The following is a 27,595-nucleotide window of genomic DNA, read 5'->3' as shown; positions in this document are numbered from 1 at the left end:
TGGGATTGACCGGCTGTGTTTTCCACCATCTTGAACCAAATCACATGTGTATGAAGAATACTCTCTAAATGGCCGCAGCAGGCAAAACTGGCCCTATCAAAAAGTCATGTTACGCATATTCTGACATTCTCATTTTGTATCTCTTCTATTCAGTTATGCCATTGCAGGTTTTTCACTCAAAACTTCATCAATATTCAGCATCAAAAAGAGGAGCTATTTTCCGCGTAACCACTTCCTTATTGGGCAAATAACTGTGCTCTTGTGCCATTAGCAAGTCTTTTTTTAAACCTGATGTTCCAGATGTAAAGATCAATTTCGCTGAAAATGAATGAGTATTTAAATTATAACGTCACATGGAACAGCATTGACAGCAAAACAAATCATAAAAATAGAACAACAACACATAAATTAATGATAGCTTTATTCTATTAGTAAAAACAGCGTGAAAATCTGAAGTACATGTACAGAGTGAAAGATTATTTGTGTACCATTTTCGTATGTATGTGTTGTGTACGAAAACTTTTACACATAAAATGTAACATGTACTTAGACATTTATTGTGCACCCTTCCAAGTTTTTATTTGATATAAGCATATATATCTTCCTAATATTAAAGATATCAAACATTTTAGTTAAGTGGGGTTTTACGGAATTATCTCAAAATGGCGTCCTTCTCCTCTATGATCATCTCTTTCGGATATTTTCAATGACAGTTGCACTAATTTCTGTGGCCACGCCTTGCATTTCTCATTTAAAGAAAGTGTCGTTCAGCTATTGATTTGATATATATTGCTAGACTTATTTCCCCACAAAAATGAATCTACAGGGGTAACTAGTCAGCTTTACCAACGCTAAAATATTGAAAAAGAACGTCTTTAGAAGCAATTTCTGTAAAACCACTCTTTTTGAAGATACACCTAAAATACCAAAGGATAAATATATATATATATATATATATATATATATATATATATATATATATATATATATAATAACCCTGTAGGTAAAAACGTCAATAGGCAAATCAGACACACAACATGGTATCAAATAGTATGTACCACCCTATACATATAGAGAAACAAAGAGCCATGAAAGCTAGATGTACCTCTAAACCAGGAAATGTTATCATGGCTGAACATTTAATACGCTCAAGTTGAATTTGCGGAAATGTTTCATGACTTCTGACCGGCCACGGTTCTCTGTCATATATGCATCACATTGCTTCTGTCACACATAATTTGTGTCAAATAGTATTGTAGGTGTCAAGACTGTTAATGATACAAATTGATCATGCGAGATACCCCCTTGCCTTACCTTGCCTTGTAAACTAATATTCTAAGAGAAACCGCATTTCTCAGTTTTCGTTTAAAATAACCCGTTTTGAAATTTTCATGATACATCCTTCTCATAGGTTAAGACTTTGTTCTATGTAAGTTATTAAACAGGTTTCATTGAGCCTACTTAAGACGAAGTTATCGCTTAGGAGTAAAGTGTTTCACGAACATCATTTTAAGTAGATGCACTTTAACTATACGGCTATATTTAAAACTGACTTAATGACAGCATTTCAAAACGACACAATTTATATTTTATGAAATAAAACCGTTTTAAAAGTCAGTGCTTGGGAGGGAGCTTTAGATGAAACGTATACACATTTGTGAAACAAGTCACAGGTCTATCGTTACGAGCGGTGAAAAAAATTAACAAACAATTGTCTGTTATTGGATAAAAAGTAAAGGCCGTTTCTTTTAATAACATGTTATAAAATAGGAGTTTAATAACATTCACAACAACAGAAAAAATGCAAAGAAACACAGAAAAGAAATAAATCAGGAGGTTTTAATGGTTTATGATAGGTGAAAACATATCTGGACTCATTCCAAAGTGTTGTCATTTTTCTTGTCTCTCTGTTACGGATGAGAGATTGTTTAATACAGTAATGTAACTGTTAATTAAGTCATCCGTCATTTGTGTTTTACATGTTTGAATACAGGGAGATATTTTGCGTTTCTTATTAATAACCACATATGAAATAAAACTTGAGAGATTAGAAAACATCGATATGTGACTTTTATGTTTGTTATGACTTCAGTTGTTTCAAACAACATAATTAATCTCATTAAACGTATACTGTTGAACCGGTCGGTGTAAATTCTTTCATTATTAATTTTGGCTTTAGATTATTTGAGCCGTGCCATGGGAAAACCAACATAGTGGGTGTGCGACCAGCATGGATCCAGACCAGCCTGCGCATCCGCGCAGTCTGGTCAGGATCCATGCTGTTCGCTAACAGTTTCTCCAATTCCAATAGGCTTTAAAAGCGAACAGCATGGAGCCTGATCAGACTGCGCGGATGCGCAGGCTGGTCTGGATCCATGCTGGTCGCACACCCACTATGTTGGTTTTCCCATGGCACGGCTCATTTACTGAACATGCATGTTTTAATTTTCCCTACAGACAATAAGTCTTGACATGCACTATTATTTATTATTAATCTCTTACGTTATACTTCAATTAATATTTTATTGATAAATAAGCAACTATTAAATATGAATTTAAATGCTTACAAAAACACTGCTAAGGTACAGTGATATTGACACTTTTGGGCTGAGCCGCACTTGACACAATGGTGCATCTTAAAGTTATTCCATGGGCACAACTTTCAAAATTTGATATATTAAGTCAGTATAGTACAATACTCCTAAAGTCGCGCAATATTTCCGCTGCTGAACTCATGCATATCTAATAACCTATAAATATTTAAAAAGTTTCAAACGTTACAATCAATGCATTAGTTACTACAACATACCAAATAACTTTGTACTCGCCATTACTAATGCATTTATCAGTCAAAAACACTTTAGCAAGCAATTAACTTATGGTGAAACATATTCACATTAATTCGTTTTTAGTTATTTGAATGTGCCAGTAAAAATTGCAGGTCAAAAATTGATGCCGGTATCAAGTACTTATTTAACAAACTAATAATTTCTATACTGTCGTCGAATAATCTATATATGGATTGAAATTATTAGGTGTTGTTTAATCATTTTTAATTGATTTGAATTTAAGGTACACTCACTTTAAGCTTTGCGTTTAAGAAAAATATGAAAAGGTGAGTCAAAACAGCATTCTTTGTTTACATTGACATGCAAATTGTGAATTGGAAATAAAGGGAAGTAAGGTAGACTATCAGAGCCTCAAGCGTCCTCAAATGCGAAACGTTTTCCAGTTGAAAATACGAGAGCGTGCCTTTTTCAAGAAAACTTAAAAGTTGTTTTCCAGAGAATTTAAATCTGTTTTGGAAATTGTGTTTAACAATGTTAGCACGGCCTTTTCTAAGTACTCCTATTTGTGACAAGTAACTCGGCCTGAGTTGAGTTAGATTTTAAGCATTCATTTCATGTTTAATATTTGATATTAATTCTATGTCTAACATGGTCCTTTTTTCATTCTGTTTTCTGTGAGCGATTACTTTTACAAACAGAATTGTTATTTAATGGACTGAACAAAATTTCTGTCGGAAAGTATGAACATGTGTTTACGATCACTGATTTTAAAAATGTCCTTGAAAATAACTGTTCAGTTGATTTGCCATTAGCCATTAGTTGCAACGTCAGGAATATGGTATCGTTATGTCGAAAACACAGCATTGTTATTACATATTTTGTAGACTTTTGCGCGTGACAGAAAATATTAAACTTTACAAATGTCCAATTTTCATTTATAATTTGCAGTTTCAGAATATTTTCAGTAATATCCCATAATGCTTCATCAAACAGTAGGTGTGGTAAACAATACAATAATGACACATCTTTCCGGTTACTTTAATGGCAATTTGAAAAATAGATACTAAACGTTTAGACTACGTTCTCCGTGCCTATGTTGTACACTATACTTTAGAAAACAAACTCATTTAAGCGGGCTTGCCTTTATTTATGTTTTCAAAGTCGAGAAATTAAATGCATTACTGTCTGATTGCAAATCAGTAACAAGTTAGTGTACAGTTTGTTGAATTTCTAGTAGTTTAGGAATCATATGTGTAGTTCATATAATATGCAATGAAACTCTTCTGCGTGAGACACAGAAAAAAGTGTTGCTGTAAAAAAGGGAAAAAGGTCACACTAAAGGGTCAAAGGTCATGTCTTGTCGGCGCTGTAACTTTGATTTTATCTGAATTTGGGAAGGTGTGTCTCCACAAAATACTGTTTTATGTTATTTTTATTATCAATACCTAACAGCTTTGAGAAAAAAAGATATTGTGACATTTATTTGAGAATATTAACTTTAACATCTAGGGTAAAACATATGCACACAGTTTAGTAATTTCAATATTTTCTGCATACTTTTATAAATTTTAATGTAATGAGAAACAGTGTTTAGTAATTTCCGCCGTTGGTACCAGCGTATGAATGTTTGCAAAATATTTCTGTTAAATGTGACATACAGTGTCAGAGAGTTAGTTTAAGGTGGTGAACCCGTAATGAAAACTATCGGTTTCCTTGCGATCACATATTCTCGTATGTTTTATTCTGCATCTTTCGGCCATAACGGAAAATTGCTTTTCTTTTCATAACAACCAGAAACTGCCGAAATCGCATTCGGAGAATAAGTAAACGAAAGGAAAATGCCGAAATCGCATTCGGAGAATACGTAAACAAAAGGAAAACTCGCATTTGGAAAATACGTAAACAAACGGAAAATGCCGAAATCAACGGAAAATGCCGAAATCGCAATCGGAGAGTAAGTAAACGAAAGGAGAATGCCGAAATCGCATTCGGAAAATACGTAAACGAAAGTAAAATGCCGAAATCGCATTCGGAGAATACGTAAACAAACGGAAAATGCCGAAATCAACGGAAAATGCCGAAATCGCGATCGGAGAATAAGTAAACGAAAGGAAAATGCCGAAATCGCATTCGGAGAATACGTAAACAAACGGAAAATGCCGAAATCAACGGAAAATGCCGAAATCGCGATCGGAGAATAAGTAAACGAAAGGAAAATGCCGAAATCGCATTCGGAGAATACGTAAACAAACGGATAATGCCGATTGCCATTACGTGTCCACTAACTTCATTGACGAAAGAACCTTCTGAGTGTCTGGATTTCTACTGTTACTTCATAACTTTTATTACTTTGGTAAAACAGATACACCGGCTAACTATGAAGACAGATTTTCGGGATATACTGTTTTTACCCTAATATTAACATGTTTAAGGAGGTAGGTTACCTTAATTTATGTAAGTGCGCATGCCCAACCGGAAGCTGACGTGACGATTTACGACGACGTTTACGACAAACTAAATGTGTTTGTATATCCATTCTTCTGGAAATAAATCTTGAACCTGCCTCCGATCTTATGTTTAATGGTTTAATAATGCAGAAGTAATGAATGAATTGCCGCAGAAACGCTTCAAAACATTGTTGCCTTAAAATGACGTCATTGACGTCATGACGTTACGTGTCAGTTACCGCGCAAAATTAATAGCTTTTATTTTGAAAGTACGTTATTCTGTGCTTTTACTTTATTTGAATTGTTTTTTAAACAGCCATTATTGCTGAATATTTTTATTAGTCTTTTGCTCTGAAAAATGATCAAAATTATTTTCTTCTTTTAGTAATTATATTGAAATGTTATGCGGAATGTAAGAAAAATGGACGATGGTAACTGATGTGATTGGGAATATAGTTGGCTGAAAGTAACTTTTACGGTCATTTACAAATAAAAAATGGACAGTTTAATTTGTTATACTATTCCAAGTTTCCGTTGATAATTTGTTACTTAAATACTAAAATAAGCTCTAAATTTGTTCAAATTTCAGTTATAAAATTATGGTGTCTTGAATTAAATTGATGTTACCATGGAAACGAAGCCGTGACCTATATGTCTAATTGTAAAATCAAAGCGTTGACACTGGTCTATTTAAGGAACACAGCTTCGGCTTTTTATTTTCATTTCAACAATATCATGAGAATAATAGCAGCATGCAGAACGATTTTTCAATAAAAATGTCAGACGACGGGCACTGCGTAAGTATTTTTAAGCTGTGAAATTTGTTAAATTAACTGCTATTCATACGAAAATATTACTAACGTTAGAAATAAAATGTTTTAAAGCTACATTAACAAGAAAGATAATTTTATATAATATATTTTTTATAAGAAATTACGATAAAAAGCAACATATAAGCTATTTTAAACATCTCTGTTGCCATGGTTACTCTAAAATTTAAGAAAAACATAGTACCATGTAAAGTTCTTGTTCTTTTGCTAATCATATTACCCAAATATTCCATGTTGGTCAATAACAGAATGGCACTGAAGCCGTCGAAAAACCCGTTTTCATACATAATTGTTGAAAAATGAGAGAAAATGCGTTACCATGGAAACACGAGCCCCGCGACATATACATTTTAAGCTTTTATTAGAAAGCTAATGCGCATACTAGTAAAACTATTAATTATGCAGACTTCTACGGATAACATTGAAACCAAAATACACTGAAAAGTGTTAAATATCCGTATTTTCCTTCTTCTTTCTATATAAAATACCTTAAGAGGGTCATGTACTTCAAACCTGGATAAAAATTGTACTTGAAGGGATAGAGATAAACGGAACTGAGATTGTATCAGTTAAAACATTAAATTACACGAAATACAAAAAATCACTGTGGTTCAACTAATTTGAATTTACCCTGGTAACAAGGTAACCTACCTCCTTAAAGGCCAAAAGCAATGATAAAAGCGCACATTATGTAATATGATTCGCAGAACAAAATGAATGGCTACTGATTTATTATTCGTTTTCATGTCTGCTATTTCGAGGGGCGGTACCTCATTTAGTCTCAAATGCAAATAAACACAGTCAATAAATTTTCTTTTGGCATCAACTATATAAAAGAATGTTCTGAATTACTGATTGCCGGCCTATTGTTACACATTGGTCCGAAATTACTAATTAAAGAATGAAGAACTTTTTAGCACGTCACGCGGTTTTGTCTATTTATTCCGCAACGTTTAATGGCACAAGTGCGCCATCATGATAGAACATAAGCATTAAAAAACACTTTTTTAAACTAAAATAGACTTTTTTTATTTAAACTGTTAGTTCCTCTCGTATTAGCAAATCTGGTAGGCTGGAAAAGATTCAAATTTTTTGTACCAAAAATATAAAATGAAATATTGAGTTGGTGATAATTTACGTTGGTGTGTTCAGTCACTGTTTATTGTTTCCTTACAGCATTTTGTCTAATTATTCTAGTCCTTTTTTCAGGGCAACTAAAGAAACATTTGATTACAGAAATTTGATTTATGACGGTGCTCGTTTTTTCCAAGAGCCTAAAAATGCATTTGAACACATACCTGAAAGCCCGTTCATAGCTAAAAAAAAAGGAGAGATTTCTTTCTTTTTGACGTGATTTCAGTTGTTTTGTTCCTTTTTGCCAAGTAACTATTAAGCGATTTTTCAACAACAAAGAGCTGTTTCATAGACGAACAAACATGGAAAGAAAATTTGACTTATGACTTGCACCCATATGTTTGCCTTGTTTGCTTTGAGCAGCTGTTTCTTTTCTGTTGTTGTTGTTTTTTGTTGTTGTTTTTTTTTTGGTGGGGGGGGTGTTGTTGTTGTTTAGTGGCATCAAGGAAGTTTAACAACTTGAAATCTTTAGACATTCCTTTGTCACAAAATCGAATTTGACGTTCTGTGTCATTATACATCAGTTTTTGATATTCGGTGTCATTCCATAGTCTTATACATCGAATTTGACATTCGGTGTCATTCTATAGTCTTATACATCGAATTTGACATTCGGTGTCATTCCATAATCTTATACATCGAATTTGACATTCGGTGTCATTCTATAGTCTTTTACATCGAATTTGACATTCGGTATCATTCCATAATCTTATACATCGAATTTGACATTCGGTGTCATTCCATAGTCTTATACATCGAATTTGACATTTGTTGTCTACTTGCAAAAGCCTTTGTTCACTGAATAAGATATTCTTTGGATTACATTGAAAATCCTTTTTCCGCAAAAGGGGCCATTGTACCTTGTTAAAGAGACGCTAAATGTGTTCAAAATCACACTATCAACTATTCTTCAAACAAGCGAAATAAGAGCAAGAAGAATCTGTTTTGAGAGGTAATAAAATGCGCAGTACCCCTCATGCTATCACTGGCATAGGCGGAACTCTGTTAGAAAATAGCATTGAACTTGTTCCATTGTTCCAAACGACCACACAAATTAAATGATAGTATGAACATAGATTACCGTAAGTCATATGCTCTTTGAAATTTGAAGAGTTTATAGGAGTAATCCAAAAGCTGGTTACGAAACTCTACCAAACAGTTAGGAAAATGCTATATTGGTTTTGTAAAATGATACGCGTTTTCCCCCGATTCACGAGGTAAATTATAATTTTCCAAGAATGATATTGCATGTGCCAGATTGCTAATGCATTTCGTTTGCATTCCTTTTGCGCTAAAATGATGCATTAAAATGACGACTTAAAAGTTTTAAGTAATTTTCTAATTCAAAGTTATATCAACATCATAGGGTCTTACTTTCATACATCATAAATAATCTCTACTTTTGTTCAGGACTTGCAGTTTTTTTGTTTTGTTTCACTGCATTTTTTAAGTTTTTACCTTAATTAAAAAATCATCAAATTCTAATTTCATTTCTATGTTTATTGTCTGGTATTTGATATATTTATATAGATACCAGTCGTCTGAAATGCACCATTACTCGTGCAGGCTGTAAACGCTTTCTTCCCGTGCAGGCTGTATACGCTTTTCACCTGTAAAACAATATTATGTGGCCAAGATCAGTTAGAATTAAGTGTTGAAACATATTTTAAGGAGGAACAGACATGAGCAATACGCATGCCCAGATGCCAAACGTTTGCAGCTGTATAGTGAATTATCAAAATATTTAAAGGCTCAAAATGCCTTTGTTTAAAATGTGGCTGCTCCATTTTCCATTTTGAACATAAAATACACTAATTTCTTGTTAAATCCAATTTCTGATAATTACTTTCATTAACATTTGTCAAAGGTCTGAATATTGCTGAATATACTAGTATGATTTATTGAATATATTGTTTTTAATTACCTCCCTTTATGTCTCTTACTTTAACAGTTCATGTGCGGTATAAAAAGTAGTGCTTTTCTAACCATGTAAGTGCGCATAACATCTATTTGGAAAGCTGTTTCATCTGATTTTAAGATAAAAATATTAAGCATTATGGACCTTAAAGGTGCCGTCTTATAAAGCACTTACTGGCATTTTATTCGCTAGAATAATGTTTGTATCTGTTATATTTTAGAATTATTTAAACCTATACATTGTTGAAAAGGTCTTTTAATTACAAAGGAAATAAGATAAAACTAATGATAGTATGTTACTTCAATAATGTATAGGTCATTAAATGAAATGAAATATCTTGCCAGAAATCAATTTTGGAACAAGGCAAAGGGCTAGGGGTAACCGCTTATATCCAGAATGTTACTGTATTTAATACCCTAGTCCGGGTGGTTTGTTAAACTTATAGCATTTTTGTATGGATAAGGGGTAGAAATCTCTTTCAATGCGAATGTTAGGGCAAAAATTAATTTGAAGACAAATATAATAAATATTTTAATTCTGTGACAAAGTTCCCTTTAGCATGAAATATGAAACTTTGAATATGAAGATATATCTACATCCAATTTAGATTATTTGTGCAATTTCACACTTATGGTACTTGTATATTGTTTCCAGTCAAAATGTTCTTTTGTCAAAGTGCCTTTACTCGCAGGACATACCTCAGTGTCCCATGTCCTGTGGACACGTTTTTGAGTTATTAATACAATAGAAGTTAAGTATTAGTCAAAGGAAGATAATATCAAAAACTTGTTACTGTTACAAATCTAGAAGTACTGCGTTTAATTGTCTTGTCCAGGTGTTCTTTAGGATTTCGGATTCCAGCTGTAGATAGAAAAAAAAACTTATGTACCAAGATATTTTGTTAGTGGTCCATTGAACTGGTGCCACATAATTATTCTTACGTTATGAAATGATAACAAAGCAAACGCCTGAACAGACAGGTGTCTCCGCTTTTCAAGAAAATTATGCCGATGAAAGGAAACTGATAATTTGGTGCAGATGGATTCGTCGTTCAGACAGCAATTCATCATGCAGAACAAATTCGTTATGACTTTTATTATCAAACCCTTTATTTTGATAAACATGTCGCAAGAGATTGCATGCGAGATCTTACATGTTAGATTTAACAAATTCAATTAAATATTTGATAGGACGATTATTCATTAATTTTCGTGTTTATTTGATGATGCCTCTTACAGTAAGATTGTGTCCAATGAAACGATTTCTGTCGGCGTCCTTAATTCAGAAATTGTAAAATATACTAAAGATCTATTTCATGGAAGTATGCCCACATCTTCCCTTGTCACGTTCATTGTCGCATATCACGTACCAGGACGTTTTTTCAAAGTTGGTAAACAGGACAATACGTACATGTATGTAACATTACCCGAAATTACAAAACTTGACAAAATACATCAGTCTACTTTAAACTGTATAGCAGCTTCGTTCACGAGGCAAAGAAATTCGATCGAGAGTTCGAAACTGAGCTGAACATACCAAAGACTCCTCTAGGTAGACCAGACATTATAAACCCTCTATGGAATGATCTGTCTTCAGTGACTGTGAGACTTGCTGTTCCTCATCTTGACCGCGGAAAACAAGAGGATGAAGGTATTCGGAACAGCCTCACACTAGCCATGATAAATGAAGACTATCCTCCAGAAACATGGACTTATGTCTGTACAGATGGATCAGCCATATGCTACATCAACGATGGAGGAGCAGGAGTTTTCATTCTATACCCATCTGGCAAGAGAGAAACACTACATGCAGCGACAGGAAAACACTGCAGCAATTACCAAGCGGAGACTGAAGTACTTATGAAAGCCGTCTCAATGATGGAAGACTCGGCAGAAGAAAGCTCCTCAGTCGTCATTTTCACAGATGCCCTGTCTGTCATGGAAGCTCTGATCAACAATAAAGCTCCACAGCTGGCCTGGAGAAGGCAGAGCCTGGGTATCACCTACAAAGTAGCACTCCAGTGGATTCCATCCCATTGTTGACTTGCAGGCAATGAAGAGGCAGACCAACTGGCAAAGCTAGGAGCTCAGTCAGAACAACCAACAACACAACACCATTGAGCTACAAGGAGAAAGTCACCGTCATCAAGGCACTAACGAGACCAAGGATAGAGGAAGATGTTTTTCATCTCCTTGATCGGTATAAACAAGTGATGCTGGTCAGGCTTCGCTCAGGGCACAGCAAACGCAATGCTCACATGTACAAGAAATACAGACTGACACCATCACCAACCTGTCCATGTTGTGAGGAAAATTAGACTGCAGAGCATGTACTCCAGAAATGAAAAAGGCATTACCGGGGGCGAGCTGCGACTCGGCCGATAGATACCTAGATCCACAAAAACTGTATGAAGGCATTGAGGATCTGCGGCAAACCAGGGCGAACGAAGAAGAAGAAGGAAACTGTATAATATCTTTGGCAACAGATACCAAATTCAGTTTTGCTTCAATTTAAGTAAAAACAAATTGATGCCACAAACTGTTCTTGAATTTAAAAATTAAAATGTAATGGTAGATTTCTTGGAAGCACAGTGCACAATAAACACAGCCAGTTCATGTTAGTACTTTCTTGAATATGGCACCATTTGCACATATTCTTAAATGAACTTCATATTTTTAAGTGATTCTTGTGCTAGATTCAAAATCGTTTGTGACTTTCAGTGAATTGAAAAAAGAAAAGGAATGCAGTACGCGTAACCAAAATGAAATAATTTTGCCAGTGAGCGGCGATAAGTGAGAATTAGCAATCAAATCGCTGTAATTATCTTTTAGAGCAAATATAATCAAAATGTTATCAGACGTATAATCATTATCCAAAATGATTTCAGTTACTCCATGACGTTGACTCTTCAGATTTTTTTTTATCTAAGAATATGTTATTGCTCATTGTAACATTACATGAAGGCGCGAGTTAACCAAACAGAATGAAATCAAAAATAACAGAAATATATGGATTTGATTCGCATCTGAAATGTTTAGAAAAATTTGTTAAATAACTGCATGTCTGTCATTATTTTTCATATTCATAGCTTTATATCCATGAATAAATAGTATATATTAATTAAATTGTGAACGCGTCACAAAGTATAAGGCAATGGTAAAAGTGCACGATCATTACAAAAATAGTTTTATTCATAAGACGACTGCTAAGAATGTTTTGTATTGATAACAATAGCCAGGTCTTGAAGGGGCACGCGTCAGCTATTTAAATAGAAATTGAATTTATTGCACGTTTCACATAAACACTGGCAGGCATCTTGATTTGAAAGCTATATAGATGATTATAGAGGGTTTCTGTTCCAAACAATCATTTTAGTTTTTGTACAAAAATATAGACCTATCACAGACAAAACTGAAGAAGACAAAATTTGATTTACGATTTGATCAGCAAATATTCTCCACATTCTCTCATTTATTTGCTTTGGTTAGTCGGTGTAAATTTGCAAATTTATATCAGTAAGGAACTGAGGATTTCTTTAGGCGGGAAGCTTGACCCCGATCGAAGAACAATGTATATTAGCAAGAATCAAATGTTCCTTCATATTCTAAGTTTGTACGAGTCAAAATATCTACCATTAACTGACGCAAAATGCTTAACAGATAAAAAAAATCACTTTTCGAGTTAAATCACGTTTCTCCTGAGATGAGTTGACAGCATTATAAGAGTTTCTAATAGCTTATGCATTATATTTTTGTACTCTTAACTCTCACGCTAAAATGATGCTTTATTAACGATGGCATGACTGATTGCGACTTTTTTGTCTCAGTGAAGTGCCAGATTCATGGGATAATACTTATTTCAGTTGGTACTTTTGTACAGAGATATGGAATATATCCCTTCATTTGAAGGGTGTCCGTAGATTTTAAATTCTTTTCTAGGTCTGAAAATGCATCATATTTAGTTTTCCTTTCACATTTAGTTCCAAATCATGACAAGATATGCGGACTTTGAAAAGCACTTTAACACGTGCGTGCAGAGAATTGAATGGTTTTATATTCTTTCCACCTGGGATACGGGATTGTTTGTCCAAGCTTAATTGCTATTAATTGCTGAAATAGATTTGGAGAGGAAATAGATATGAGCATTACACATATCTAGGTGTCAAACTTAAGCATCATTAAGATACATAATTGTTATTGTAAGACTATTGATTCACTTTATTACTTAACTCTAGTCCCAACATAGTTTCCAGTATGTTACTGTGCATTTCCAGGACTTATAAGCATTTATAGTATTTCAATCAATATTGAAACAGAAACCATTTTATATTGTTATATTTTTACATTAATTAATGAAACTAAAACAAACAATTAAGCTTTGGTTTAAATAGAATATGTATGAATTTATTCGAGTAAAATAAAGTTCTGTCTTCACAAGTATGAGAAATCGGTTCATTGCAATCGAAAAACTTTGCAGAATTATTTGAAGTATTCTTTTGGGATTTAGGATTCGAGCTTAAGGTTGCATATTCAAAGTTTAAACGAGAACACTCAAATCAAAAATATTTTCAAAAAAAAAATCAAGTATTTACTGTCGGAAAATACTTAACAGAGAAGATAATCAGTGTGAAGTAAACATACTTTTCGAGTTAAATCACGTTTCTCTTAATATGAGTTGACAGTATTATAAGAGTTTCTAATAGCTAATGCATCAAACTTTTGTACTCTTACCTCTGACGCTAAAATGATGCTTTATTAACGATGACATGACTGATAGCGAATTTTTTTCTCAGTGAAGTGCCAAATTCATGGTATCATACTTAGACTGCAAACTGTTTTCACTGCAAGTGTCAGTCTTTGCTGGTACTTTTTATAGAGATATGGAATATTCGTTATCGGAATGTTTACTTTACAGTTTCTATTTGTTTCATTTCAAGAGTGTTCGTACATTTTAAATTCTTTTCTAGGTCTGAAAATGCATTATATTCAATTTCCCTTTCACGTTTAATTTTTGGTTAATTGTCTGGTATTTTTTATATCCAAGTCATGACAAGATATGCGCAGTTTGAAAAGCAGTTCAACACGTGCATGCAGAGAAGTGTTTCTACCTGGGATACGGAATTGTTTGTCCAAGCTCAATTACTATTAATTGCTGAAATGGATTTGGAGAAGAAACAGATAAGATATGAGCATTACGCATATCTTGATGTCAAAATTTTGCATCTTTAAGATAGATTATTGTTTAAATGAGACTACTGATTAGATTATTGTTTATTGTTTAAATGAGACTACTGATTAGATTATTGTTTAAATGAGACTACTGAATCACTTTATTACTTTACACTAGTGGCAAATTAGTTTCCAGTATGTTACTGTGCATGCCTAGCCCTTTTAAACATTAACAGTTTTCAATCATCATAGAAACAAGTATTAAACTTGTATCTTGTTATTTTCTTACACTGATGCATGAAACTAAAACAAACAAGAAATATCTTTAAAAATGATGGTCGGCGAATTGTAATAAGGAAAGAAGTTTATAAATTTTTCATCTAACATTCATCTTTCATCTAATATTTTTCAAATTGCAAAACTAAACACCGCACTTTAACAATTTAAATGGTTCTCTTTTAATTTTTCGCAAAGGTTTCGTAGGGTTGCAATTTTGTTTCGTTTATTCTTAGACGAATAATTACAGCAGTAGTTCGATGAAGATTCATGAAGCGGTTCATGAGAAGAGGTCATTAAACGTGTTTATATTTTTAGCTAAATTGGTCCCTATCCCCATTTGTAACAAAATAGCAGGAGACCTTACGATATTGTTACACATAGAGTTTGATAAAAATCCATTACATTTTAGTGGTTAATGCGAAGAAAGGCATATCTACTTTTAGCTATAGTGGTCCCTAATAGGGCCCAAGTTCCTATATAAATAAACTTGGAAAAGGACCTTATAATGATGCTCCAGACCAAGTATGACAAAGATCCACCAAGCTGTTCATGAGACGCTGTATAAAGGCATTTCTAGTTTTAGCTCTAGCAGCCCCTAAAAGGGGTCAAATGTCCCAGCTGAACAAAGTTAGCTGCGGGCCTAATAAAGATGCTACAAATCAAGTTTGATTAGAATACATGAGAAAAAATCAATTAAAGGATTTTTTTATTTATTATTTTTAGTTATTTCTAAAATAGGCCAACTGATCCCGCTTTAACAAATGCATATTCGCTATTCGTGAATCTTTGGACATTGACGTCACACCTATAAAAAGTGAAGGTCAAGCAAAACATACAATTGTTATTATTTCAATATTTCTGTTTCATAAGCAAATTTTGACCGCATAAGCAAAGTTTGACCGTAGTTATATCACATAGATAAACTGTTTGCAACGTACCTTCATTTCAGTGTAAAATGAGATTCAGTCATTATATAGCATATATATAATGAAACAGATTTCAACTGAGTTCAATACTTGCATACAATACTAAAAAAAATATTCATATATAACAAATCAGTTAAATAATTTGTAACAAATATATCAAAGCAAACAAGTACTCATTTTAATATGCAAACTGAATAAGTCACAAAAGCAAAAAACCTTTTCATATACAGATGACAATTGTAACAAGGAAAATCTTTTAAAAAGCACTTCTCTACATAAAAGATTCTTATCACACCCTTATTCATGTGATACGCAGACCGTATTCAGCTCTTTCTTTAATTTGATATATGTTGGTATTTGAACAGGTTTTTATCATATTTATTAAACTTACTTATTATTTTGAGATATATCAATATTCTTGCTAAATATACTGAGCCAAAGTTAGCTTTCAAACTGTGAGCAGCGTCGTTTAGGATAAACGCTTTGTCTACATTTCACTCAGCGTAGCACAGTCAACAGAGTGAAAAAAATTGACACTCTCGTCCAATCAGGCAGAGTGTTGCATAAATCTTCCGTTTTGATAAATTATCTATAATGCGTTATCAAGTAGTTTGATTGGCAAACTGAAGTCACGTGGCATAGAAAAACGAAAACGAATTTAGACGGCGTCGCCGAAAAATTGAGCTTTGGTTCAAATAAAATAGGTATGAATGTATCCGAGTAAAAGAAAATTCTGTCTTCCCGAGTATAAAAACTCGGTACATTGCAATTGAAAAACTTTGCTGAATTATTTGAAGTATATTCTATTGGGATTTTGGATTCGAGCTTAAGGTTGCATAAAACATTCGTTTGCAAACTATTTTCTAGGTGGTCCATTGAATTTGTGCCACCGGGTTATTCGTTCGTATGAAATGATTATTAGTCTTAACGTTAAAAACATGTGTTATAGAAAAGAAACTAATAATTTGGTGTAACGGAATTCTTCGTTCAGACAGCAACTTATCATTCAGAATTAATCCCTTATGACTTTATTATTTACCCGTTAATTTTGATAAACATGTCATAATTGAATGCATATGAGATCTAACGTTTGTCTGACTGTATTTTAAATTTTATGATAATATTTTTGCAGGGACAAAATATGATAATTTTGATGGACTGTTTGCAATATATTGCTATGTGCCTTTAAAAATGATCCCTTTTCGAGTTCCTTTGAATAGTATAAAATAACACCTTTTCTTAAGAACTTCTACGACTGTATCAGTGTATCTGAAGTCTACAAAAGTGAAACCATGTAAAATAATCATTGAATCAATGTCTTCTTCTTATTCCTGTCTTGGATATGACAACATGTTTACAAAGTATTGCATAATCCTCGAGTTTAAGGCATCATTTCATCTTCATACCAACGAATTACGTCCTCTAGTTTATGAAAAGATGCGATATATCAGAAGAAACGGTACATAATCTACTGTAATAAGTTTGTAAACCGCATGTAATGGCCATATAATCAAACTTAAGAAATATTATATTTGAAACAATTTCAGCTACTTGCCGTAGGATTAATGAAAATACGTTAAAGCCACAAGCAAGCTCATTTAAAACAAATTCAAAATTACTTACTCGTTTTTATCAGTATTTATAATTACAAAATTAATACTTATTGATTTTTTCAATTAGATATATGTTATCTATAGCTGATACCAAACGGTTCGTCATTAACTTAATACCTCTCGTACTCAATTAATTATGTTACCTCAAAAAATATTGGCTAAGATACATTGAATGTGCTGTTTACAAGGATATTAAATATTTAGGTATATAGGTATATCATAAGTAAAACAGTACAAGGATGATCTGATTTAATGTAGGCTTCGTAAACAAATAAAATGATACCTTGGCGTAATTCCATTTTTTTACCTTGTGGTATGTCATTTAATATTATCTTGGTATGCTTAATTTATTGGTGGGTGCTAGGGTATTCATATATATATACAGTCAAACCCGGCTGCAGAACCTCCCTTGGGGACTGAAAAATGCCGGTATTTGTGAAAACATATATTTTCTCAAGACAGGTGACGGGTGACCATAGTAAGCAAGTTATATTTTTTGGAGGCTGTCTACAGTACGGGTCTGACTGCATAAGGGAGTTCATCGGTTCTAAGACAAAGGTGAATGTACCAAGTAATATAGCAAAAACAAAACAAAATTATGTGGGATAAGGCTGTGACTTTATTGTAAATTTTCAAATGAAAATTATGGCATATTGTAAATATATAGCATGGTATATGTAAAAATGATGAGAAAATATGAAAGACAAAGCTCCAGCTAAAATGCCTGGAAGCAACATAGCAGCGCGAAGGTGCAGAAAACTATGGAAAAAAGCGCAGAACATACCAGACCTAATAGGAAATTGTAGGTTCTAGTACTTCGCACTAATGAGAAACGAGGCAAAGATGTTCTCACCGATCTCTATGATATAAGATGATAACTATAGATTTCAACGAATGTAATGCATTTTAGATTTTAGTACTAATAAGATTTACAATATGCCATACCGAAATGCACATTACGTGTATTGAGGGCCACTCAACATTTTATGAAAATAAAATTCGCCAAAACGAGGTATGCAGTGAATACACGTTTACTCAATATATAGGTACAGCAGGTCATTGACAAACAGTTAAAGTCTAGAGCTAGAAATTACCTTTTGTTATGTACCTTAATTTTTAAGATGTATCAAAATCTATGAAACTCGCTGCATATTTTACATATTGTATATCTTTAAATGTTACAATGTCATTCAGCTACATGTACATATTATCCAGTAGTTCGATTACTATAAGCCATGGTCATCATGAAACCTTTTGCTGAGGTTTCAGTCAAAATGTATTGTCCATTTATTTTGAACGAACATCAGACGAACGGACGGACGGGCGGAGGAATAGGAAACCAATAGCCATAAGACTTTCAATTAGAGGAGTCTTACTGCCACTGACTTGTTACGTCATAAACAGAATATGCTTGAACAGTTTCCTGTGACGTCTTCTTTGCATTCATATTATTGAAATTATTATTCATATCATTATTGTTATTATAATTATTATTATTATTATTAACATTATTCTCATAATTGATTCAATTCTGTTTTACACCTACTTTCGATATTTCTTGATTATTTCGTTTTCCATATCAATGCATTTTATAACTTATTCTTTTACATGCAGGCAGTTAAGTAATGCATGCAACGGACCTAGATAAATCGGATCTAATAAAATTAAACAGGTACAGCAGTTACCTTTCAACACAATGTGCCCCAATAGCTGCCGATCCCGACCATGCCACGCCGCTCCTATAGCTAAACTGTTTAAAGACATTAGGAGAATAGCCGGTTGACGACATTAGTTTTCTGCAGCCCCTTATACCAGAGATTGACCGTGTTAATGCTGGTGTTACAGATGCTGACGTAATGGATTATCCGCATCAAAGCGTACAGGCTAGAACTGCGTCTAAAAATAATGTGTATGCATTTCATTAGCGTGTAACAAAATTGATAACCCAAATCCACATTTTAGTCATTAAGAAATACATTTAAAGCTGAATATTGTTCAATTAATAACAATAATCTGTATTAATTTATATAAGTCCTTGTATATGATACTCTTTTGCAGAACGGAACCATGCAAAGTATTAGCAGGTTCGGTTCGATTAACTTGATTCATGGGAAATCACTCGTGGCACTCCCAAGTATAGTGTGGCTTATTCCATTTAGCTCAGAATGTTTGTGTTTTTATTTCTATAGCACCGTTCTCCATAAGTTTCGTTGTTTTGCTGGATTTTATTCTTATGTAAAATACTCTCAGAAACAGTAACCAGACTTAAGTATGAAAAGCACATCTTACCTTACTTCGAACATGTCCGCATTATATTGTTTAACAGTTCTGAAAGAGCTTTGTAATTTCATTACATTGAATTAATAATATATCTATAAATCCGTGAATTATTTGATTTAAACATGACGCTTTCGTGCTTTAAGAATTATTTCTACGACTTAGAATTGTGACAGTATGCTGTTAATTTTCAAAAGCATCACTTACCATTTACACACCCATGTTTTACCTGTGAGTGTTTGTCAGCTCACTATGTCTGTTAATTTTATTTATTTATTTTTTTTTTTATTTTTTTTTTTTATAACTAAAATTCACTTCAGTCTGATTCAGTCAGTGATTGAATAAAACCAAATAACCAATATCTTGCTGGTTGTACGATGAACACGTGTCTCCATTACTTTCCAGAGGACATATTCAAATGCCGTATAAACAGAAAGTTCAGCAATCAAAATTATAAGCGCAGACATCTAAAGAAAATATATAATGTATACTCATCTCAATTGTGAATTCTCAAAACAGTAGCGCTGCAGTTTTCCGTCGTAATCTTCTTTAATTTTTTGTAAACGATCTGTCCTCTACTGATTTCCGATAAAGACTGTACTTGTCACTGCACTAAATTTGCCCATGAAAATCCCGTGGGATTAAAACTTGTCAGACTAGTATTTGAACTGATACGACTATAAATACAAATACAGGTGCGGATTAGCAGTGAGGCGTTATGTTAGACAAGACGATACCCACCAAAATTACAACTATTTATTTCATAACAGAACATAAATTTACTTAATTTTTAAAAAGTACTTGCTATTAAAGTATTGTTGAGACGTTGGCAGAATAGGTTAGCTGTTATGGTCAATATATTTATATTATGTTTGTACTTTGATGAGACTGAAATAAAATGTTAGTCTTCGTATTCGTAATTATTATGTATTGCATAATGGAAGTAATTTTGTAGCAATGTGAATGATACATGTATTTTTGCTACGTTTAATCGAGGGCGTGCATGGACAGACGGTCAGATTGAATAAGATGCAAAACTGTAAGCAAATGTCCTTGATCAGGGCCAACATAGTCAGCTCCTGTACTGATATTAATTAGTGGTATTGTTGTAAGATTATTACATTATGACACCATTACCATTTCAAGTACGCAAGCACATTACTTGAACTTTGCCAAAAATGTAAGACATTCACATTATTCAGTTCGCATTCAGTCTAACACAGCACGGTGATTTCGTGTCAGTTATCTGTTTAGTTGGATTTGCCAGTGTACATACTTTTTAAGGACCTAATTTGAAAACAATATAAATAAATTTAAAAAAAAAATTCAACTATGGAACATAGTCAGAGAGTAATTGAACATTTTGAATGTTTTGTAGTACTTTAAAAACGAACTTTGTTGTTTAAAACAAATGAAAGAGCAGAATCCAATAAAAATGAATTAAGACAAATGTTGTAATTATATGCTTGTCAAGTATTAAAGGGTTGCGATGGATTTACGCAAGAAAGATGTCCCAAATTTTCTGTTTATTTTAATTTAAAGCCAACATGTAACATAACTGCTATTATTAAATTGATGCCTTATTCGATACGCAGCATCACATAAACATGAATATCTTTTTAAAAATTAAATAAACTGTTTCATAAAATGATATATTTGGAGAAAAGTTTACCATTTTGTGTGGAAATGGCACCACAATATGTTCAAACGAGCCGTCTGGCATATATACGTATATCTTTACTTTCAACAAAAGTCAGCCTGAAACTAAATATAAATTCACTTGTGCATCCTGCAAGACGAGTCTGAATTGAGAAAATGACTATCTGAGGTAATCTGGGGACAATTTATTAACTTCAACTTAGATTGTCATGCTTACTGGCACATTTGCACTAGAGTAGATCTAGAAACATTTATATTTATTAGTAAAAACTAACTTTTTATAAAGATATGTTTGATTTATTTTAAACCTCAATTAATTCTAACATTTCACAGCAGTTTTCTTATGTTACTCCTGAATAGTCTTTTAATTTAACATTGACAAACTCGAATTACGACAGAATAACACTCTAGATTAACTTAATTTCCATATAAGAAGAAACTAAAAAAATGGAAAATCTGATGCAAATTATAAAAGTTTACTAAGGTTTGGAGAAAAGCATGTATAATCATTAAAGATCGGATCCAGTGTCTTCAATACTACTCTGTTTTTTATATTACATGCTTTTTATTCCTGTTTGACTTTTGTGTACTGTCTTTATATCCTTGGGTATAATTGTCAGCACTACGTGTTGCCAAATCATATTGACAAAATTGTAGTATAACAAGTCATTTATTGCATTAACAGCACATTTATTGCAGTTTGCAAGTAAAAGAAGTATGCTTTTTGCGATTTTTGGTTCTAATAACTTTGTCGACTCATGCACATTCTAGACACTTACTGCTGAACAATAGCACATTTTTATGCTAAAAGCAACCACCGAATGCTCGTATGCATAAGAATCCATTTTTGCACAAGCACAGATAATAAAACTTGGTAATATGAAGCATTTACGTTATGTCTGTTTAAATCAGTTGGTACAAAAATGATTTATTGATACTGACTTGACAGGAGTAGGTCTCCTTCCATACGCGTCCGTTCTGTTTTCGGCCGTATGCGCCATACGCGACAGAGGCGATGAAAATATAGCCTGGCATACGGAACGGCACATATATGAAAAAAATGTTTTTCCAAATTATAACTGTATCATTTATCTGCAGACAGGGGATGTAGTATCTGGACCCAAGAGTCTTAAGTTAGACGCGGATTTCATAAAATAGGCCTACATGTGTGAAACAATGTAAAGTTTGTCTTCTTGTTATATTTCAGTGCTACAGACAATGGCCTTTGTATATACACAAATCAGGACAGAAATAGACCGACCAACATCCCCAATCAACACGGTATGTAGGCAATATGATCTTTTAGTTAGCTGCGATTGATTGCTAGTTAGAATGAAGTAAAGTGCTATATTGATTATACAATCCATTTCAATCGTAAGACCTACTTTTTCAAGGGGAACTTTCCTTCAGTATATAACACATAGAGGCTGCTAAGTGACAGTAGTATAACAAAATTGATTCATATATTACAAATATATTACACCCAAATTCATATTTCAGAGTCATAGTATCTATTGATCACATGAATAAGGTTTATGTACTTACTAAAAAGTCCTTTGTGTTATGTTGAAAATACTGCACTACTAATACATGTACGGCTAAGCAGAGTATAATTGTTCACTATCACTAAAACTGGTACTTTTTTTAGCAAACGACTGTTATACATGATATTTGATTGTAAATGTAGTTCTCTGTATATATTTAGTCAAGTTAAATTCATTTAAATAGGGTTTTCTGCATTCTAAAGATACACTAATCTAGTGAAATATGCGCACTAAAGTAGGAATAAAACAATGATGTTTGAAAGGTGTCTTCTTTGTTTGATTTTCTCTTATATTTAGATGTTTGATGTTTACTTTCATCCACGTAAAGCAAACGATTTGTTTCTCTTTCCGCCCACAAAGGTGTCAATACATTGCACTCTTAGAAATAATGTTAATTATTGTCTCAATTACTACTGGTTATGTTTATGTACGTGTGTATAAGAAAGACTGATGGTGATTATTAAAGGCTCACAATACTTTTGTTTAAAGTGTGGCTGCCGCATTTTCCGTTATGAACATAAAATGCATTAATTTCTTGTTAAATCTTATTTCTGATAACTTTCTTTAACACTTGTCAAAGGTTTGAATATTGCTGAATATACTAGAATGTTTTATTGAATCAACTGCTTTTTATACGCCCGTTTGAAAAACGGGACGTATTATGGGAACGCCCCTGGCGGGCGGGCGGCGTCCACAGACCTTGTCCGGAGCATATCTTCTACATGCATGAAGGGATTTTGATGAAACTTGGCACAGTTGTTCACCATCATGAGACGGAGTGTCATGCGCAAGAACCAGGTCCCTAGGTCTAAGGTCAAGGTCACACTTGGAGGTCAAAGGTCAAATTCAAGAATGACTTTGTCCGGAGCATATCTTCTTCATGCATAGAGGGATTTTGATTAAAGTTGGCACAATTGTTCATCATCATGAGAAGGAGTGTCATGCGCAAGAACCAGGTCCCTAGGTCTAAGGTCAAGGTCACACTTAGAGGTCAAAGGATACAAGAATGAAAACTTTGTCCGGAGCATTTCTTCTTCATGCATAGAGGGATTTTGATATAACTTGGCACAAATGTTCACCACCATGAGGCGGAGTGTCATGCGCAAGAACCAGGTCTCTAGGTCTAAGGTCAAGGTCACACTTAGAGGTCAAAGGATACAAGAATGAAAACTTTGTCCGGAGCATTTCTTCTTCATGCATAGAGGGATTTTGATATAACTTGGCACAAATGTTCACCACCATGAGGCGGAGTGTCATGCGCAAGAACCAGGTCTCTAGGTCTAAGGTCAAGGTCACACTTAGAGGTCAAAGGATACAAGAATGAAAACCTTGTCCGGAGCATTTCTTCTTCATGCATAGAGGGATTTTGATATAACTTGGCACAAATGTTCACCACCACAAGACGTAGTGTCATGCGCAAGAACCAGGTCCCTAGGTCTAAGGTCAAGGTCACACTTAGAGGCCAAAGGTCAGATACAAGAATGACTTTGTCCGAAGCATTTCTTCTTCATGCATAGAGGGATTTTGATGTAACTTGACACAACTATACACCATCATGAGACGAAGTGTCATGCGCAGTTCCCTTCTTTAGAATTACTTCCCTTTGTTGTTACTATAAATAGCTTATATTGTAACTTTTTCATTACTAGTCGTAGGGAAAAATCGAGACCACTTTTCTGTAGTACAACATGCATGCTACATCCAATTTTGAGGTGTATTTTGACCAGTCTCTACCTGGTAAAGATTTTTGTGTGGACTTACAATTTTTTTTTTGATTTTTTTTTTTTTTTTTTTTTTTTTTTAAGATTAACTTCCCTTAGTTGTTACTATAAATAACTTATATTGTAACTTTTTTATAATTGACCGTAGGGAAAAACCAAGACCACTTTTCTGTGGTACAACATAGATGTTACTTTCCAATTTTAGGTGTATTTTAAGGTATCTCTACCTGGTAAGGAGTTTTTTTGTGGACTTAGAAAAACAAAACACTTAGTTATTACTAAACAACTACAAAATTAAAATTCCATTTGCAAATACAGGTGCTAGAGTAAAGAAATTTGCTGTGACGGGCGTATATTGTGACATTCTTGCACTCTTGTTATTACCTCACTTTATGACTCTAACTATAACAGTTCGTGTGCAATGCTAAAAGTCGTGATTGTCTAACCATGTAAGTACACATAATATCTATTTGGAAAGCTGTTTCATCTTTTTTTAAGATAACAATTTAAAGCATTATGGACCTTTAATATAAATCAACAATACAGTTACCCTATTTACAATTTCAAATGACATTCTGTTTTAAACAACCAAAATAATAAACACTCAAAATAATTTGTGCCTGTCCTAAAACAATGGTTTATCAATAAAATGCACGCGAGAATATCATGTTTTCTCTAAAACTACGTTCCTTTTATCTGTTGAAAAGTATGATCAGTTGAAATTTACTGTTGAAATATTATATTTTAATGGAAATGATTAGACATTGTAAATTCAAAACCAGTCAATTATCTAAATGCAAAACAGATTTATTATGGTATCATTTTCATATCAAGCACGATGTTCACGCCAAATTCGAGAGATTGCAAAACACGTGAAATTAGCAAAAATCCGTCTCATGGTCTATAACAAGAATATGTTAAGAAATAAGACTATCACCGTCGTGTATTGGTTGCATGCATTAATATACAGCTTCTGGTTGTAGATTAAGGTTAAAACTAGTAGAGGAAATTAAAATCCATCCGATTTAGAAAGAATTTCAACTAGTTTTGACATGTTTAAGATTTTTGCGCATTTAATGATAAAGTTTGCAAACGTCACAACGTGAACTGGATAATGTACTTTCCTCGTAATTGGTTTACAGGGGGCGTCCTTGGGCGCTTCGTTCTTCTTCTTCTGTGTCCGACCCTAAATAGAATCGTCCTAATGACACGAACAAGGCCCAAGAACATTGTTCTCGGGTCAAAATTTCACACAACCTCCTAATCGGGAGGACCGCGAACAGTTCTAGAACAATATGGCGGAATAAGAAGGTGAGGACGATTCGTGCATGATTTGCAGGGCAAAAAAAATCATTCCCAGATCCTTTTAAGTATTGAGTGCAAATATGATAAATTTATGACCAAATAAAATATTACTTGAACGAAGAAATTGCACTACTTTCGTAGAAATGTTAGTTTACCCCCGCCGATAATGTAAACAAGCGCCGTAAAAAAGGCTGTAAAACTCCACCTCCGGTTCCCGGTGTTAGAGCGTTTTACTCGACTCGACTAAATTCCATCCGGGGAATAAACGCCCAAGGAAGCCCAAGGAGTTGAGTAAATATTACTGTTCCGCAAAAAAGCTGTAAGATTATGTGTTTAATCATGCAAAAAAAAAAATAAAAAGAAATTTAAATGCGCACATTTCGAAATTTATAGATGAAAAGTTGCAGGAAAAATATTATTTGTACCAGTTAACACTATTAGGGTGCTCTGCATTAAATCGCGTGCATATCGTGCAAAAGACCCGGCACCTCTGACATTAAGAACTGTCAACCCGTTGACAGTACCTTTTTTGCTAAAAATAGGCCAGTTAATCGTAAAAGATTCTAGCATTTTACATGATTTTATTTTGCTTTGACAATAAAAATAACGTAAAATAAAACAATAGAGTAATATGACATATTTTGAATATAACACTTTCATAGAAATATATTGTTATAATAAAACACTGATCGCAAAATTACTTATTTCAAAGTGAGACGCTTAAAATCAATTTTTTATAGCCAATGATTCACCCAATTAATCTTGTACTTCAAAAACTATACAAAAAGAACATTCTGAAAATTGAAAATGAATTCAATTAAATAAACTGTAGCTAGATAAAAGCTTATCATTTAACAGAGCAGTACATTGTATTGAAAATCTATTACTTGGGTGAATTAATCAACAAATAAACAGAAACGCAATTCTGCTAATGTTGGTTCAACGGTGATTAATACGTTATTCAAAGACCAGGTTAATAAAGTCAAATGATTCGTAACGGCGGAGATAGTTGTAACATCATCGTTTGTTGGTTGCAGTGGTGGTGTTCCAAGTCTGCATTCAGAATAGATATAAGCTCAACAAAAAGTATAGAAAATGGCTGACAACCCTACAGGCTGATGGGGGATTGGAAAGCGGTGCCAAGGCTGCTCTTACTCTATCACGGGTAAGTTCAAATGTGCTATGTATTGGTTTATTGATAATTATGGTTTGTGTCTCGGCTAACGTAATAGGTTTTTGTAGTATTTGTTTCCTTTGGTCCATAAAGTGTACGCATAATACATATAATTATACAAATATACTAAAAAGTGGTTAGTCTAAGCAGTTTAATGTATCTCCGGAATATTTTACACTACAGGGGGCAGCAGAGGCGGAGAATAATGATAACGAACTCGAGCAGAAAAGACAGCACGGTAAGCGTGTACGGTATGGGGAGATCGTGCAGGTACGTACTGATGATTGTTTCCCAGAAAGACAAATAACAGTCCGATGCAAATTGAAAGTTCTTGAAAACATAACATTTTCAAACGTTATTTGTGAACAAGAATGTTGTTGTGTCAAGAGCAATATCTATACCGTTGTTTAGCCGGACACATGTTCGAACACGCATCGATACGACGGCAGCACGTATCATTTAGAAATCCTACCACTCAGACAATGTTCAACTGAACTGATATACATGATATCAACGGCGTATGTTTAATAAACAGCACTGACTACAGGCAGTGCTATAAGACAGTCAGTTAATTCATTACTGATATGGATACAAAGTAGAAATTCAGTCATTTATCACATCAGTCATAAAATTCAAAGTTTATTCGTATTTTTATTATTATATGATACATTTTGATTGGATTTGATAAATTGACATTCGTTTATTTTCTAATAGAGCGTCTATTGTTTGACAAAAACTTGTTGTAGTTTTAATGTATTTTGCTTTATCTGTATTTTGTAATTAATAAAAAGTCAACATTATAAATATGAAG

The 27,595-nt window shown here is 33.5% G+C and overlaps 1 protein-coding gene across 12 annotated transcripts in view; it reads left to right on the top strand.

The window, feature by feature from the left end:
• Positions 1-27,595, top strand: part of LOC123549917 (inositol 1,4,5-trisphosphate receptor type 3-like) — a 277,938-nt gene that overhangs the window by 188,068 nt on the left and 62,275 nt on the right. For all 12 annotated transcript variants that reach the window (XM_053546447.1, XM_053546443.1, XM_053546446.1 and 9 more), the window contains exons 3-5: positions 22,248-22,321; positions 26,648-26,775; positions 26,968-27,054. In XM_053546447.1, the coding sequence (XP_053402422.1) occupies positions 22,248-22,321; positions 26,648-26,775; positions 26,968-27,054 (289 nt within the window). The remainder of the gene's footprint in view (positions 1-22,247; positions 22,322-26,647; positions 26,776-26,967; positions 27,055-27,595) is intronic.

The sequence above is a fragment of the Mercenaria mercenaria genome, chromosome 6 (genome assembly GCF_021730395.1).
Source record: "Mercenaria mercenaria strain notata chromosome 6, MADL_Memer_1, whole genome shotgun sequence".
NCBI classification, from domain to species: domain Eukaryota; kingdom Metazoa; phylum Mollusca; class Bivalvia; order Venerida; family Veneridae; genus Mercenaria; species Mercenaria mercenaria.
This window is presented reverse-complemented; position numbering and strand designations above follow the sequence as displayed.